The sequence below is a fragment of the Lolium perenne genome, chromosome 3 (genome assembly GCF_019359855.2).
Source record: "Lolium perenne isolate Kyuss_39 chromosome 3, Kyuss_2.0, whole genome shotgun sequence".
Taxonomy (NCBI): Eukaryota; Viridiplantae; Streptophyta; class Magnoliopsida; order Poales; family Poaceae; genus Lolium; species Lolium perenne.
This window is the reverse complement of record NC_067246.2, coordinates 284,861,120-284,878,753: the sequence shown is the minus strand read 5'-3', so window position 1 is coordinate 284,878,753 and position 17,634 is coordinate 284,861,120. Positions and strand designations below refer to the sequence as shown.

Genomic DNA, 17,634 nt, shown 5'->3' with positions numbered 1-17,634 from the left:
TGACAGTAGCTCTACGCCCCCCATTTCATAATTCTTGGCAAGAACTTATGGAACCGAGGAAGTACATCTCACTATATCTAAGAACTATGGTATTCATACCATGGTCGGCGACACAAACGACCGCATTCTACAATTTTCGCCGTGTTTGAGTACCATTGTTTTAGATGTGATAACTCTCGGTGGTGTTATTTTGCCTATAAAGAGGAATTGCAGCCTTTCTTGTCCATTTGAAATCCAACTCCACTTTCAACTCACAAAGCAAATAAGGACTCTAATAGGGAGTGGCAATTCGGGGCACGCCCTAATGGTGATCCGCCACGTGTGAAGTTTGAAATTCAAAATCACCATCGCACCGTCGATGAGGAAATCGTTCGGCTGGGATTCCATGGCACCGTCGCGGGAACGTTGACGCTCCATAAATTTGCAATACATGGCGACAACCCAATAGTTATTCGCCATGTGTGAAGTTTGGAATTCAAAATCACCATCGTACCGTCGGTGAATAAATCGTTCGGCTGGGATTCCATGGCACCGTCACGGGAACGTTTACGCTCCATAAATTTGCAATACATGGCGACAACCGAATGGTGATCCGCCACGTGTAAAGTTCAAAATTCAAAATCTCCATCGCACCGTCGGCGAAGAAATCGTTCGGCTAGGGGTCCGTGACACCATGGCGGTAACGGTTGGGCTCCAAAAATTTGCAATACATGGCGACAACCCAATGGTGATCTTCCACGTGTGAAGTTTGAAATTCAAAACCAACATTGCGCCGTCGGTGAATAAATCGTTTGGCTGGGGTTCCATGGCATCGTCGCCGCTCAATAAATTTGCAATACATGGCGACAACCCAATGGTGATCCGCCACGTGTGAAGTTTGATATTCAAAATCAACATCGCACCGACGGTGAATAAATCGTTTGGCTAGGATTCCATGGCACCATCGCGGGAACATTTGCGCTCCATAAATTTGCAATACACGGCAACAACCCAATGGTGTTCCACCATGTGTGAAGTTTGAAATTAAAAATCAACATCGCACCGTCGGTGAATAAATCGTTCGGTTGGGATTCCATGGCACCGACGCTACGCACCATAAATTTGCAATTCATGGCGACAACCCAATGGTGATCCGCCACGTGTGAAGTTTGAAATTCAAAATCACCATTGCACGTTAGTGAAGAAATTGTTCGACTGAGGTTTCGTGGCAATGCTTACACTCCATAGATTTGCAATATACTACCTCCGTTTGAAGGAATAAGGCGCCCTCGTTTGACGAGTTTTTTGTTTGACCAAGAATTACTTTAAATAGACAAGGATTGTTTGTATGAAATTAAAATCATTAAAAAGTGCTTTTCAATACGAATCCAACGATACTTTATACATATAATATAATCAAGATTTTGTTGCTCAATTTTTATAGTCAAAGTTCGTATTGGAATACGTGTGCGCCTTATTCCTTGAAACGGAGGTAGTAGGGCATAGCCCAATGGTGATCGTTCGGCTGGGTTTCATGGCACCGTCGTAGGTTTCGTTTACACTCCATAAATTTGCAATAGAGGGGTGTAGCCCAATGGTGATATGCTATCTGTGAAGTTTGAAATTCAAAATCACCATCGCACTGTTGGTGAAGAAATCGTTCTACTGGGTTTTTTTGGCACCGTTGCGGGAACATTTACGCTCCATAAATTTGAAATAAGGGCACAACCCAATGGTGATCCGCCACGTGTGAAGTTTGAAATTCAAGTTACCATCGCACCGTTGGTGAAAAACCGTTCAGCTGGGGTCCATGGCACCATCACGGAAACGGTTGGGCTCCATAGATTTGCAATCCAGGCCACGCCCCAATGGTGATCCGCCACGTGTGAAGTTCAATATTAAAATCTCCATGGCACCGTCGGTGAAGAAATCGTTCGGAAGGGGGTCCCTGGCGCCATCGCAGAAACGGTTGGGCTCCATAAATTTGCGATCCAGGCCATGCCCCAACGGTGGTTCGCCACATGTGTAGTTTGAAATTAAAAATCATCATCGCATAGTCGGTGAAGAATTTTTTCGGCTGGGTTTCCATGGCACCATCCGGAACGGTCACACTCCACCAATGTCCATAAAGTTCAACATTCGAACGAGTTTTGTGTAACTCTACAACCAAAAGAATAAAATTTCTAGTGACTTCGATAAGATAGATACATTTGGGAAGGATTTACTCCACTTATTCTCAAAGTTCTTTTAGGTAAAATAATGTCGCTACCTGGATGAAAATGCACACAAATTAAATCTTTCTTCATCTGATTGTGCAACCGGACATGTGAAGCTTAAGTGACAGTAGTTCTACTCCCCCGTCTCATAATTATTGACAAGAACTTATGGAAAGGACGAAGTGCATCCTCAGTATATCTAAGAACTATGGCATTCATTCCATGATCAGCGATACAAGTGACCGCATTCTACAATTTTCTATCATGTTTTAGTGTCATTGTTTTAGGTGTGATAACTCTCATTAGTGTTGTCTATAAAGAGGAATTACTGCCTTTCTGGTCCATTTGAAATCCGAGTAGTCTCGATTGACAAAAAATTGAAGGATCCTAAGGCCTTGTTCGGTGCAAGTGTTTGTTGGGGGTTTTGTAGTGTTTTGAGGTGTAAAATCTAAACCTGATTAAAACACGTTAAAACACTCCAAAACACTTTGGGGCCATTCGGCAGGCCGGTTTCAGCCGGGTAACGGCCCAGGAAACACCCCAAGACAAGTTCGGCCGAGGAGGAATCGAAACGCTCCACCCCTAATTCTCAAAGTTCTTTTACGTAATATAGTGAGAGTTGGACCTCCCCTTTATCCCCTTCTACAGTGAGATTAGGTGATTTCTAGGCGACCGCGCGTGCACAAGCTCTCTGCCGGCGATTCGCCGGATTCCCCGCCTCTCCGGCGGCCGCTTCGGCGGCGGGAGGACGGGGAATCCACAGATCCCGTATGTTTATATCTTAGGTGTGCGTTGTGGGGTGGCAGCCGGCGGCGCTGTGGTGGAAGCGGTGGCGCCGGAGTGCTTTTGGTGGCGGTTGTCTTCCCCTCCGTTGGTGCGGCTCCGCGGGAGCTTTGCCGCGGATCTACCGTCCAGCCCTTGCTCGCGGCTCCGCGGAGTCAACGAGAGGGTTTCCCCTTCGCCGGAGTCCGAGAGAAGGCGGTTCCGGCGTCTGACGACTTGGAAGATGCGATTCATGGCGGCCAAGGTGGTGTCGCCGTCCGTCGTGCAGGGTGGAGGTGTTTCGGCACCGAGGAGCGTCGACTCCCTGTCTGCGATGGGGGGCCTCCCAGTCCAAGCTTTCGGAGGCGATGCGGCAGGTTTCGCTGGCGTAACGTCGTGCGCGATGAAGACGATGCCAGGGCTCAGGATGGTCTTTCTTGTATTTTCTTTGTTTTCAGGGCTTTTCTGTAAGAATCTTGGTTGGATGTAATCACATTTTCCCTCGCAAAAAAAAGTTCTTTTGCGTAAAATAATGTACTGCCTGAATGGATATGCACACAAATTCATTCTTGGTTGATTTGATTGTGCTTACTGAACATGTGAAACTTTGAGTGATAGTAAACGTATGTTCTACTCTCTTTGTTTCATAATTCTTGACAAGAATTATGGAATATATGTCAGTATGCAAAGCAAGAGGCCGCTTTCTACAATTTGTGCTGATGACTTTCAATAGTGTTATTTTGTGTGCAAAGAGAATGTATTACCTTCCATTTTGAGATCGAGTGTAGGATCAACTCACAAAGAAAATAAGGACCCAATAGGGGGCGATAGTTTATGGCACGTTTCAAATGTGATCTACCACGTGGCAAGTTTAAAATTCGAAACTGCTACCATCAAACCATCACGGGAAAATTGTTCGGCTGGGTTCCGCGACAATTACCGCGTGCCGAACGGTGATCCTCCACGTGAAGTTCAAAATTTCAAATTCCCATCACACCTTTACGGGAAAATCGTTTGGCTAGGGTTTCGTGGCAATTGCCGCACCCTAACGGTGATGCGCCATATGTAAAGTTCACTGTCGCAGAAAAATCATTTGGCTGGGGTTTTTTTTTTTTTGGCAATTGTTGCAGCCAAAGGTGATACACCACGTGTCAAGTTCAGAATTTGAAATATCCATCGCACCGTCGGGGCAAAGTTCGGCTGGGGTTATGTGGCAATTGTCGTGGCCTACCAAAAATGATGTTGACTATCTTGTATGGCCATATAGTTAGACTCCGTCTCTTGATGATCATACATTTTGGTAGCAAGTTGACCAAACATGTACCAACAATCGAATGCACCCTTTGTTCGATGCGATCTGGCCTTTCCTTCGTTCCAAATTGATGCATGAAGGTGTCGTGAACTACTCCAAGGGTGAGAGAAGAAAACAAGGTTTTCGGATTCCGTGATAGACGAGAGCTCATTCTCACGTTGGCCCATGAAAGGGAAGTTCTCCGACGGTCAGCCCATGGTAATCTTGCGTGGGCAGCTGGAGCGGCCCGTGAAAGCCAGGAATCATCGAGTTTCGCATTGTTCTCCGGTAGCACCAATCTATTTTCCAGTTTTCTTGATGATTAAAAAAAGAGAGACTGCAGCTTACTCTAGTGTAGCAGCAGAATTTGTTATCCTGGAATACGAGCTTTGCCCAAACAAATCTGTTTCTGGAATATATGAGTTTCGTCAGCCCGCCGGTTGAGATATGGATATGGTCGCGGGCGTCGGGCGCGCATGGAGAAGGACCGTTGAACAGACTTGGACCGCCTCCCGGTCGCCCTCCGTCCGGTTCGAGTCGACCCTACCCGACGTCCGTCCCTTCCGTGTCGTCGCACTCGGCGCGGGCCAGCTCAACGCCAGCCCGGCCAACACGGCACGAGCTCTATCCGACCCCACAAATCCACAAGGCCGACGCCGCTCAGAGCATCCCCACTCGTTTGGGCTCCCACGCCCAAATCCGGACGAAACTACCTCCGGATTGGACGAAATTAAGGCGTGGGGAGTACCGTATTTCCAGTCGTCCACCCGGAGTTCGGCGGATAGAGTTTAAATTCAAACAAACCGCCGTCCCGCGCTACAAGTACGGCCAGATGATCGGCAAAAGGAGCAAAAGGATCAGCCACAGATCGTCGATCGGAGGGAAATTACACGGAAACAAAGCCTGTTTGCGGCCCCGGCTGCACGGCTTCGTCCGACGGACGAGTTTCCTCACACGTCGTGGCGAAGCGCTGCGGCGGCGGATGATGAACCAGCGGCGGTGGACGTCGAAGCGGCCGCCGACGAGGTAGATGGTGAGGCAGACGAGGTAGGAGCCGGCGGAGACGACGAAGGATCTGGCGGAGTGGCTCGGAGGATGTCGTTGCGGTGGCCCTGGTACCAATTCCTCGTCTCCTCGTCCATCGGTTCCATGTCGCCGCCGCCCATGAGGAACGCCAAGTCTGTGTTCCTCTTCTTCGCCGCCGCCGTCGTCTTCAAGCAGGCGATCCGGACGCCTTGGTTGGCGAGCATCTCCCGCCACCTGCCGTCGAACTTGTCGTTCCTCCCGTCGGCGTGCGTCCTCAAGTCGGCCCAAGACTTGTCGATCGACGCCTCGCATCCCGTCGGGCGGATTGCCCGTCTTTTGAGCTCTTTGAGCTTCTTCGGCCGAGTTCGGGCGCCCTTCCGCGCGCTTGCCGCCGGAGCGTCGGGGTTGTACCGCTCGGTCTTGCTCTTCGAGAGGGTCGTGCGGACTTCCTTCCACTTCTCGCAGCTTCTCGAGGCGGGCGTAGACGTTGAGGAACTTAAACCGCAGCCGGTGTCGTCCGTGTACATGTCCAAAGCTCGGCGCAGCTGGGGAAAAAGAACACGGCGATACGGGTCAGCTAACGACGATGTACCTCGGTGATGCGGGGTCGACGGAGCATACCTTTTGCTCCAAGTCGTGGCCGCCGATCGGCCGTTTCTCGCACTCCTCCTGTATGCCGTGTCATTTGTCGCACGCCGTCTGCATGAGCCCCCAATGGGTGGCCATTGCCTTGTCTCCCGGAACACGTTCATGTTCGTCTTCTTGAAGTAGTGATCGACGAGTTTGCGCTCCTCGTACGCTGCTTCACTCGAAGCCAATATGTGTCGAACGACCGATTGGCTCCGATTATGCCGTTCGTGGACACGGTCATCCAAGCTTCGGCGAGGCACTCCCTCTTCCTTCGGCGTCCATTTGATACGCGGTTCGGCAAGGCGGCGAGTCCTTCTTCCTCTTCTTCTTCCCCTTCGACGGAGTTGGCGGCGGATTGAGTTGGCTCTTCTTCTTCCTCGCCTTCTTCTTCGACGGCTTGGCTTCCGTCGGCAACATCCTCCCGATGCTCGTTGCGCGCGCCACGGCTGCCGTCGCCCTCGTCTCCTCTTGCGTGAAGAACCCGGGCACGCAGCGGCGGCGGTCATGAAGAACCCCGGGCTCGCAGCCGGCGGCGGTGGTGCCGGAGGTGATCATCTCGTGGATCTCCTCTTCGTTCGGCGCCGCCATCGCACCGAACGTGAGCGGCCCTCGTCGCAGGCCGGCGAGGTGCCCTCGAACAAAGCCGCCGACGTCAACCTCGTGCGGCGACGGTGTGGGCTTGGACGGTTGGACGTAGGCGCCCTCTTGGAACACGGCGATCGGCGACGGCGAGTACAACGAAGGCGAGAAGGAAGACGGGGAACTTGTTGTACCTTGCGTCGGCCATTGGCGGGAACATACCGCCGCTATAGGCCATGCCGATCGCCTCGCTTGTTCCTCCCGGGCCGCCTCCGCCGACCTCTTGGCGGCGGCTCTTTTCACCCTCTCCGCCTCGGGCGCTTGTTTCCACGTCGCGCCGTTGCTCGTCCGCCGCCCACTCGGCGTTCGACATGCCCGGCGGCCGTCTTCTTCGCCGCATCTTCTCGCCGGCGCTTTCGGCGGCATTGTGGTGGACGAGAAGACGAGGAGGAGATGGTGGTGGACGAGAAGACGCCGCCGTGAACTCGGAGCCGGAAGACGAGGAGATTGGGGGATTTCGGCGGGAGAGAATGGGGATATGCAAGCAAATTGGAGGGAATGGGGATATGCAAGCAAATTGGAGGGAAAATCGACGGGATTTGGTTTTCCGCCGCCGACTACACGGGTCCACACGCCAAGTTTCGCGCCAAAATCTTTCGTCCGAGTCCTCGAGCGCGCCCGGGCCGGGGTGGCGTGGGCTCGCCGGATGGATTAAGGGCCAAATCCGGACGAAAACGAGGAACCGGGGGCACGACTGGGCCGAATTTCGCCGTCCGGATGGAAAAAACGTCGCTCGGGGGCCTCGTCGGGGGGACGAGTGGAGATGCTCTCAGGCCGGGCGGCTCCTCGCTGACGCCGTCACGGCTTGTCCTCAAACCCACCTGCGCTCTGACTGACTCGTGGGCCAGGGTGAGCTAGTCCCGCAGCAGAGCCGACGCGCTGGCCGCCACGTGGTGGAGGCTGGGGGAGCCGATGCAGCTGACACGCGCTGGCTTCGCCCTGTTGACAGGCGGGTCCACCCTGTCATGGCCTCGAGCAAACTCGCTGGCTGGCTGGCTTGGACTTGGTGGCTCCGCCACAACCCCGGTTGACGCCTCCCTTCTCTCGGTTGCGGACTCCGCCAACAACCGCTTGCGCTTGCTGCTACTTTCCGTCAGTCCAAAGAAAAAGGCAGCCGCCCGCAGGCCGCAGCGACGCCTCACCCGACGCCCCCCCCCCTTCCCCGCGCCTCCCGCCGCAGCCAGCGCGAGCCACCCCGCGCCCCGCGGGAAGGTTGGGGAGAAGCGCCATGGCGGACGAGAAGGAGTCGACGTCGGTCCCGCTCAGCCAGGCGGCGGAGGCGGTCGACCCCGAGGACCCGGCCAAGTCGCCGCCGCGACCCAGCTCGCCCACCGCCTCCACCCGCAAGGTCCGGATCCGTCTCACCCCACCGCCTCGCCACGCAAGCCGCGCCCGCGCCGGCCTAATCGCCCGCATGTTCCTGCGCCGCTACTGTAGGGCCCTACCGGCTGTTCGCGGCGCTTGGGTTGCTGTGCTTCCAGATAGTTGGATCTGAGCTCGATTTATTGCGCCGCTCGCGTGCCCAGCTGTACGAGTTTAGGATTGAATTTACTAGTCCTGGAGATTATTGGGGATACGGAGTTTTTTTTTTTCTTTTGTAAGGAGAGACGGAAGCTGGGTCGAAGCTTACGAATGATTGCTTTGTGGGCTTGCAAACTTCATGGTTAAATGCTGTAGCGGCGACTCAGTTTGGCACTGGAATTTTAATCATGCTGCGGTTTGGCCCCAAATGCTTTCAATCGCCTTAACTCGAGCCAAAATTCATGGTGAGGGTGGTTGCTAAATTTGATGGGAGTTTTCATGGCTTCAGGATTACGAGTGTAGCTAGGTGCAACTGAATTTACTTGTTCCGGAGATTATTGGGGATATTGGGCTTGTTTGGGACAGTGCAGGTGTCGCAAACGCTATCGATTGATAGTTTTCCTGGGCTTGCAAACTTCATGGTTGAATGCTCAAGCGGTGACTCAGTTTCGCACAGGAATTTTAGTTACACTGCGCTACTTTGATCGCTTAAATTGATGTCACTTGTGAGATGGTGCTCACAAGTTAGGACGCCTTCCTCTCAGTTGTAACGTCTGAGATTCTACAACAACGGTTAATGAATTTAGCTGTGTTGTTATTTCTCTTCAAAAGAGCCGTCAACTGGTACAAGACGCTAGTACAATGTTCTTATTGGGATGCTAGAATCGAGAAATGTGGACATTTCTTTTGCGCGGAAAGGCACCTGGTAACAGTTTGAAGATTATAGATATTAAGCGTACATTCAGAATACAGAGAGTTTTTCGAGCCAGGCCCATCTTTAGATGCTCTAATTGCACTCAAAGATGGGTTTGCACTCCACACTTTCCCTGGAAAGAGATCTATGAACGAAAAAAACTTCCAAGTTCATTAACTTGGTAAGCTGAATATTTTTCTGCTTGACGCATTTCTTTTACGTGTCCTTCATTTGATTATGTAGCACAAAGTAATTTGCGATTCATGCATTATCAGCATGTACTTGAATCATATATGGGTAAAATTTCTTTCACTAATTTGCTGATGGTTGCTACATTTTGTGTGTAGGCATGCTGCGCTGTTCTTCAAAGTTGGGTGTCGAGAAAATTTATGACCGGATGGTACATCCTTTGCTATAAATAAGTTCCATAAACATGTTACCGATACTATGCATACCAACCTTTTTTCTGTTTTCATGTTTTTCAGTGTAGTTCTTTTTCCTGTGGCCTTCACCTTCTTCATCACATGGTGGTTCGTTCAGTTTGTTGATGGTTTTTTCAGTCCACTATATGCAAAAGTCGGAATCAACATATTCGGTAATCCTTGTATTTGTATTTGTACTTGTACTTTTATGATCATGCTGTTTATGGTAGTGATGAACTTACTATCTTAGACTTACATATACTGTATTGTAACTTCTAGTTACCTGGCTGGCATCTTGTGCTCATCGGTATAAAAAATGCACCCACGGTTCTAAAAATTGAGGTCCTATGGCAACCAATCAAAATATCTAGCTTTATGTGTAATGGGATAGTATAGCTAATATTGATGGTATTGGTAACTGCATTCTTGAATACTTTTGCCATGGGGTTAGCAATAAACATTTTTTGACCTAGATCCTCTACTGCAGTAATGATTTGGTCATACTTGACCATGTGCTTTATATGGAATTCAGTCGTCGCAGAATCGACGTTTATATTCGTAGCAAGTGCTTATTCTTTTCACTGACACTTTGCAGGTCTTGGTTTTCTGACTTCTCTGGCATTCATATTTCTGGCTGGAATATTTGTTTCTTCGTGGTTGGGTTCAACTGTCTTCTGGGTTGGAGAATGGTTCATCAAGAAAATGCCATTTGTAAAGCACATATATTCGGCATCAAAGCAAGTCAGCACTGCCATTTCACCAGGTTATAATTCATATCATATGTGTGTCTTGCAGACTCTCTTTAATGCAATTTAATAATTGCCCGTACATAGTTAGCATCTTTTGTCATATGCAATGGACCAAGTGTTAGTTCTATGCTTAGAAATGCTCTTCAGACATTGTTAATACTTCCCTTTTACAGCTTAAATTACATATTAGCTTGCAAACTCAGTAAATAGGAACAACACATTTTGACCTTTCCCTGCAAAAACAATGTGATGTATCTGAGAGGTTTGTCCTTCTCCCGAGTCTTACCCCCATTTTAACTATGTTATAAATCAGTTCTTTCTCGTCTTTTTGGCCCATTGTTTCACAGTTGGGTTCTATTATGTTGACTTTGTTCTGTTTGTTACCAGAGTATCACAGGGCCTATTGTGCATGATGACTTATCATAAAATTATTTTTGTTTGACAGATCAAAATACAACAGCATTTAAAGAAGTTGCGATAATTCGGCATCCACGTGTTGGTGAATATGCATTTGGATTTATAACATCAAATGTTGTCCTTCAGGTACTTAGTTTTGACAAGGATCTTTGGTTATATCAGGAATCTGTTATCCAGAAGCTCCAAGTGATATGTGCCATATATTCTTCATGCACCTGTTTTATGGTCTTTTGTTTTGTGTCGTACTACAGACAGACAAAGGCGATGAGGAACTGTGTAGTGTTTATGTGCCAACAAATCATCTATATATCGGTGATATATTTCTGCTGAACACTGACGAGATCATCAGACCGAACTTATCCATTCGAGAAGGAATTGGTAAGTTATGATGGCTATCCTATTCGTTTTACTGGTTTCTCCCCTTGTTTATTTCTTGCTGGCTAGAGCTGATAATGGAACTTCCCCGGAATGACTTGGCTAATTATTACTTTTTGGCAAACAGCATTAATCTAATATATTATTATTTTTCTCCTGGCCCAACAGAAATTATCGTTTCTGGAGGAATGACCATGCCACAGGTGATAGCATCACTCGAACCCATGCCAAAGAAGAGCCAGAGCATCCGCCTAAATAGAATAATGACATGAAGAGTCGTTGATACTACGAAGTAAGAAAACTCAGCCATTCGCTTAGTTGCTTCAGCCATTGTGTTTCATGTTGACTGATATTGGCTGGTCCATCAAGCAGCTCGTGGATGCGTGGATGGGCGACTCAGGTGCTGGTCTGTTTGTGCTGTTCGTATGTAATGTGTTACATGTTGAGGTTGGATTTGGGAATGTGATGAACAAGCTGGACTTAAGCATCATATCGACGCCCTGGAATACTATCATATGACACCTGTTGCTCTTCTCTCTGTTAGCTGACTGGCCCAAAATGTTAACTTTGGTGCACCTGAGTGTACAAGTAGTGTGCCTGATTAAATTCATTTGTAAAAGTGTGCCGTGTAACACCATGTTGACTTCGTTACTATAGTATACAAAGTGCTGACTGGTTTCTTCGCGACCAACTCTTCGCTTCATGTTTCTGGGTACTTGTTCAAGGTTTCTGAACTTTTGCGTACATTGTGGTAGTCAATGTTGAGAAAATCGCTTATCGGGTTCAACTCGGTTGGCTAACGATTAGCGATTAATAGGCAAATCGGACGATTAATCGGGCGATAAATGAGTTAATCGGACGATAAATGAATTTATCGGCTAATTGGTGACCACTGAATAGGGATTAATCGGCGATTAATCGTTGAATCGGACGCTTATTTGAACAGTGGTGGTAGTACCTAAGTGCTGGATGCTAGTACCACCCCCTCCGTGGTGTGTTGTTGCTCTCAAGGTGTTCAGAAAGTGGAGAACAAGATTTGGCCCTCTGTAGGCTTCATGTTGGGCGTGCGTGATTGTACATACAGTTATCGGGCAAAGACGGGTAAAACCAGACCAAAACTAGAGAGAAAAGTGAGGGCATTTCAGAAGAGTGGCGACTTGAATTAATGGTATGCAACGGACGAAACCAAGAGCAGTGGTAGTAAACAGAAACTGAATTATGCTCCAACTGGCAAACACATATACGAACTCCATGCCTCCATGGTACCAGTCAAAAGAGCGAGCACAGGTAAAGCTGCAGCAATTAACTTGCCTAATCAAAGTTTCTGAACTTTTGCGTACATTGTGGTAGTACCTAAGTGCTGGCTGCTACCTCCGGTGTGCTTCGCTGTTGCTCTCCAGGGGTTAAGAAAGTGCCGAACAAGATTTGGCCCTCCGTAGGCTGCCCGTGATAAAACCAGACCAAAACTAGAGAGAAAAGCAAGGGGCATTTCAGAAGAGTGTTGGCTTGAATTAATGGCATGCAACGGGCGAAACCAGGGGCAGTGATAGTAAACAGAAACTGAATTAAGCTCCAACTGACAAACACAGATACGAACTCACTGGTATCAGCCAAAAGAATGCGCACAGGTAAAGTTTGCAGCAATTAACCTGCCTAATCAATGGTTCACCAAGACTCGCTGACAATTACAAATATGCAGCGAAACAATTGCATTACGGACATCACTAGAGAAGCAAAAGCTACTCCTATGGGCTCATTATGCTTACTAAAGAACGCATCAGAAGATTCAGAAGTGAGACCGATAACTGCACAACGTCTGTAGTCGATGATCATCGACTGTAGTACCATAGTATCAACTTCAGAATGGGGAACTGACCACTCACTCTGCATATGGATGGCCAGCGGTGCACCCCTCGAATCGTCTTCAATCTTCACCGGAGTCCTCAACGGCGGGTGCGTCGCAAAACACGCAGCGTGGCCTGAAGAACGGGTTGGAGCGGCAGGGAAGGCAGAGGCAGTCGTGCTTCACCGGGACCAGGCGTACCGACGCCGGCTCGCGCGCGCAACCCGGGCACCAGACGGATGCGGCGTCCGGCACCACCATCTCCGGAGCGGGCGCCGCCGCTGCGACGGAATGATCGGCCACCTCCGTCGCTGGAACGGACTGATCGGTGGTGGGCGGCGGCGACTGCGGCTGCACCTCCATCTCTGTTGCCTGATCGGCCGCCGGCGGTGAATGCGTCTGTGCCGCCGCCGCAGCGACCTCCTCCCAATCGGACGGCTCTGCTCTCGAAACAAGAAGAAATGTTAGTCCAATAACGAATTGCGCTCAAGCCAAGAAACGAAGCGGAAACAACGGAGGAGAACATACCGGCAGGGGCGTTGAGGTTCAAGTCGAGCATCATGTTCGAAGCCAAGAAACCGGTCTCGCTCCCGTCGCTGGAGTCTGCAAGAAAACCAAGAAACCAAAACTCTCAAACACACCGAAATCCAAGAAAAACACGCGGACATCGAGGAAAAGAAGAGCGCGATTGGGCACACACCTACACTGCCCACATGGCCGTCGCTGAGGGACGAGCGCTCGTCGTCGGCGTCACCCAAGTCTGCAAGAAACCAAGAAAACCGAACTCTCAGAACACCAAAACCCAAGAAACCTGCGGACATCAAGTAGAAGAAGATCAGCGCGCTTGGGAAACTACCTCCACCGTAGTCGCTGAGGGAGGAGTGATCGTCTTCGTCTCTATCCTCCCGCCACCTCTGCGGTGGAGGTGGCTGCGCTGATCCGGCAGCGGCATCGAGTTCGGTGGCCTTCCGCTTCCCTGCCATCTCTCGCTCGCCTCGGACACCACTGCACTACCAAGCAATCGATTGAACTCCTCCGGAAGAACCGAACAGCGAAGAGGGGTGTTCTTGCGAAAGGAAGCTACCGGAAACAAGAGAGAGGTTCAGGGTAGGGACAACGGCCGGAGGAGGAAGACGAGACTTATAGAGGGAAGCGATACGCGAGTTGGATTTTGGACATGAACGGCAGAGCCCAGCTAACGGCCTGACACGTTTGGCACAGCCCATTTACGGCCGGTGTGGCACGGTGAATACGAACCCCAACATCTGGGGCCTTGAACTGCCCGACACGTTTAAGTATAGTCCATTTAATAGTACAAGTGAAGCGAAAACCTCAAATGTAGCCCACTCTGCATATAGCCTGGTTTTAATTTTCTTTTTTCAAACTTCAAAACTTTTGATTTTAAAGTTTCAGAAATTTTTGAAAAAAATACATAGACATAGAGAATGTTGTAATCTATCAGTATATAAATTTTAGATTTTAGTGTATTGATCATTACTTATTACTATTCACCAATGATGAAATAAAAATTTGTTATTTTTGTTGAGCCCAAAATACTATATATTTTATTCTGAAAATTTACACACTTGTATATTACAACATTGTCTACATCACAATATTTTTTGAATTTTCCTTAACATGTTTGAAAAAAAAATCATAGGTTAAAAAAGGCTTACATGTACCCCTAGCTACAAAAGTCCATTCTGTGAAGTGAAGGCCTTATGAATGTAAGCTTTATCCATGAAAGAAGAGCATGGAATGTTCATGCTCATGGTAGGGAGCTCTTATTCTCCGCCCTTAGAGCATCTCCACCGACGCACCCTAAATAGGCGCCAGCTGGTGCACCGGTAGCGCGCTATGGGGGCGTCGGTACCTGCTCTCAATTTGGGAAGAGGTGTTGCACACACCGACGATCCCAAACCGGCGCTTCCAATAGGAAACTAAAATAATCTCGAATTTAGTAGTCAGATGATTTCATTAGAATTTGTACAAACTTTGACAAATTTAACAAAATAAGGGTAAAACATACTCTTATGGCAGTCGAACGTACTGAAGCCTAGGCTATCGGCGCCGTCACCGTCGGAGGAAGTGCCAAAGTCAAAGTCGCTACTGCTCTTGTCGATGTCATCCGTTTTTACCGCCGGTGCTATTGCACGGGCGTCGATCGAGGTTGACGACATTCGATCGCCAACCACCGCACCACATGATGTCGCGTCACCAGCGACACGTCCTCGACTCCTCGTTGATCGACCGGTGCTATGGGTCGTCGGCGCCACAATTCCTGCACATCCTAATTTGGGAGGGATGGTTCAATGTGTGTGTGGGTGGGTGGGTGGGTGGGGGGTGGGGGGGGGGGGGGGGGGGGGCTCAGGGGTAGCTGTTGATGGAGAGTTTGATTTGCTGGCACACACACAGAGGCCCTTCGTACTCAATTTGCTCGAGCACAAATCAGGAGTTCCAAGTGGGAGAACAATTACTGTTGAAACTTCAACCCTATGCGCAAACGTCAGTTGCTAATCGCCTGTGCAAAGTTGCATACAAGTTCTTTGGTCCGTTGACAGCGGGTCAGCCCATCGGAGCAGTGGTCTACAAGCTCCTTTTGCCACATGACAATCGCATTTTATTCCCAATTACTCACCAGTGATTAGTGAACTACCTCGTCCACCTGATCTCACATCGGCTGATGCTTCGCCGGTCGAAATTTTGGAGCGCCGTATGGTTAAGAAAGTAATCAGGCTTTGGTGCAGGTCAAAGTTCGTTGGAAATCTATGCCAGTTGAGGCAGCCAAATATTATAGTGCTACGTCGTCGATTTCCGTTGGCTTCGATTTGGGAAGGAGCTCCGTTCGAAACTCGTGTTCCTCTCCTTCCGTCTGTTCTGTCATCCCATGCTTGCTAATATCACCTCCTACCTCCAGTTCTGTCTGATTTGTCCGCAAATCAGCGACGGGTCTTGACAGGAAATTGGGGAACCTCAGTACCTCGGGGGGCTTCAATTTTCTGTCTCTACTCTCTAGTACGAAAAACTGTTTAGCATCCAGCTGCCCTACTAAAATTTTGTTTTCGTTTCTAGGGATACTGGAGTATCGTTAGACTCAGGGGATGCAGTGCACTAAACTTCATGATACAATTATTTGTGTGAGCTTGCCTTTTTTTATTTCGTTGCAAAAAGCTGAAAATTCAGTAAAGATGCATGTTTGAATTTGTTTTGGCTCGTAGCCAGAAGGCTTGAACTTGAGGCAAATATTAAAAAAAAAAGTGATACAACTATCCCTGCAAACAATTCCAATGCAGATAGCACAATGTAAAGTAGTAGAGTAAAACGACCCACAGAGAAGCAGCTGCTGCAGCTGCTGTAAGGGCATCTCCAACCGAGCGACCCATCCCGCGCCCGCGCGTCCGGATGGGTCGAAACGGACAAAACCGCGTCCCAGCGCGCGGACCCATCCCTAAAACGGATGGCCCAGCGCGTCCGGGACGATCCAAACCCGGCCCAAATCTTGGACGGGTTTGCGTGGCCGCGGACGCGAAAGGCTGGTCGCTCGCGTCCTCCCCTTGTCCGCCCTGGCCCGCCTGTCTGCCACCCAAAACACAAGGCCGTCGCACACATCTCCCCACCGCTCCGCCGCCACCCACGGACCGGCGATTTGGGAGCGCGTCGACGCCGGCCATCGTCGTCGAGACGCCGGCAAGCGGGGCGGAAGCATAGGTCGAGGTCCCGGACAACTACTTCTGTGCGAAAGTGGATGCAATTGGCAAGGTAGGCCTCTCTTCGTACCAGAAATGCACGGCAGCGATTAGGATGCTCGCATATGGCGTTGCCGGTGATTTCGTAGATGAGTACACGCGCATGAGTGAGTCAACCGGCTTGGAATCGATGTACAGGTTCTGCAGAGCTGTGATCGGTTCGTTCGGAGAACAGTACCTCCGTCAACCTAATGCAGAGGACACAGCTCGTCTGTTGTCGATCAACGCTTCCAGGGGTTTTCCTGGGATGCTTGGCAGCATAGACTGCATGCACTGGGAGTGGAAGAACTGCCCCTTTGGTTGGCAGGGGGCATACAGCGGCCATTCTGAGGGGTGCACAGTCATTCTTGAAGCTGTTGCTTCCCATGACACATGGATTTGGCACTCATTCTTCGGAATGGCTGGCTCGCACAATGACATCAATGTGCTGCAGCGCTCTCCGGTGTTTGATAGGCTAGCGTACGGTCAGTCCCCTGATGTGGATTTTGAGATCAATGGCCACCACTACACCAAGGGGTACTACCTTGCTGATGGTATCTATCCACCTTGGGCTACACTCGTGAAGACAATCCGAAACCCCAACTTAGAGCAGGAGGCAAGGTTTGCCAAAGAGCAGGAGGCAGCCCGGAAAGATGTCGAGCGGGCGTTTGGCATCCTCCAAGCTCGTTGGGCTATCGTCAGACACCCTGCCAGAGCCTGGGATGTGCAAACTCTGTGGGAGGTGATGACCGCTTGTGTAATCATGCATAACATGATTGTTGAGGTAGAGCGGGATGATTCACTCTTTGATAATGACTGGGAAGGCCAAGGAGAGTTGGTTACTCCTCAACGTGCTCCGGCATCATTCCAGGACATTCTTCATGCGCACCATGAAATTCGAGATCTAGCTGTGCACAACCAGCTTCAGGCTGATTTGGTCGAGCACATGTGGCAGCATGTAGGCAACAATGCTGCAAACAACAATGATTAAGCCTAGAGCATTTTGTATCGTTTTTTCATTTTATTTGAATAATACTTTATCCTTGATTACATGGACTATGTAATGTGTAATACATTTTGAGCATTTGAACTACTTTATATATTTTTTCTATAATTTATTTTGCGTTTTTCTAGTGAGTTTACAAGAAAAACATACCATGGGGCGCCGCGACCCAAATCTGGCGCGTTGGGCGCACCGCGCGACCCAAACGGACGCGCGGACGCGGGGCTCCGTCCGCGCGTCCGCTCGGGTACGCAAACGGCCCAAAACGGACGGCCCAGCGCGTCCGTTTGGGTCGCGCGGTTGGAGATGCCCTAAGATCTCGGTACCAAACGGCAGAAGGAC

The 17,634-nt window shown here is 49.6% G+C and overlaps 1 protein-coding gene across 1 annotated transcript; it reads left to right on the top strand.

Annotated features, from left to right (window-relative positions):
* Nucleotides 1-7,686: 7,686 nt before the first annotated feature.
* Nucleotides 7,687-11,412, top strand: LOC127344249 (protein LIKE COV 2). The gene is made up of 8 exons (XM_051370477.2): nt 7,687-7,891; nt 9,106-9,158; nt 9,244-9,353; nt 9,776-9,943; nt 10,375-10,472; nt 10,598-10,724; nt 10,890-11,013; nt 11,094-11,412. The coding sequence occupies exons 1-7, from the start codon at nt 7,772-7,774 to the stop codon at nt 10,991-10,993; spliced, it is 780 nt and encodes a 259-aa protein (XP_051226437.1). The 5' UTR covers nt 7,687-7,771; the 3' UTR covers nt 10,994-11,013; nt 11,094-11,412.
* Nucleotides 11,413-17,634: the final 6,222 nt, after the last annotated feature.

What these genes read in the sequence shown, in the direction of transcription:
- LOC127344249 (XM_051370477.2), top strand. Translation starts at nt 7,772, where the DNA reads ATGGCGGACGAGAAGGAGTCGACGTCGGTCCCGCTCAGCCAGGCGGCG. An exon ending in AGAAAATTTATGACCGGATG is followed by an intron (nt 9,159 to 9,243) that starts GTACATCCTTTG and finishes CATGTTTTTCAG; the next exon opens with TGTAGTTCTTTTTCCTGTGG. An exon ending in AGTCGGAATCAACATATTCG is followed by an intron (nt 9,354 to 9,775) that starts GTAATCCTTGTA and finishes GACACTTTGCAG; the next exon opens with GTCTTGGTTTTCTGACTTCT.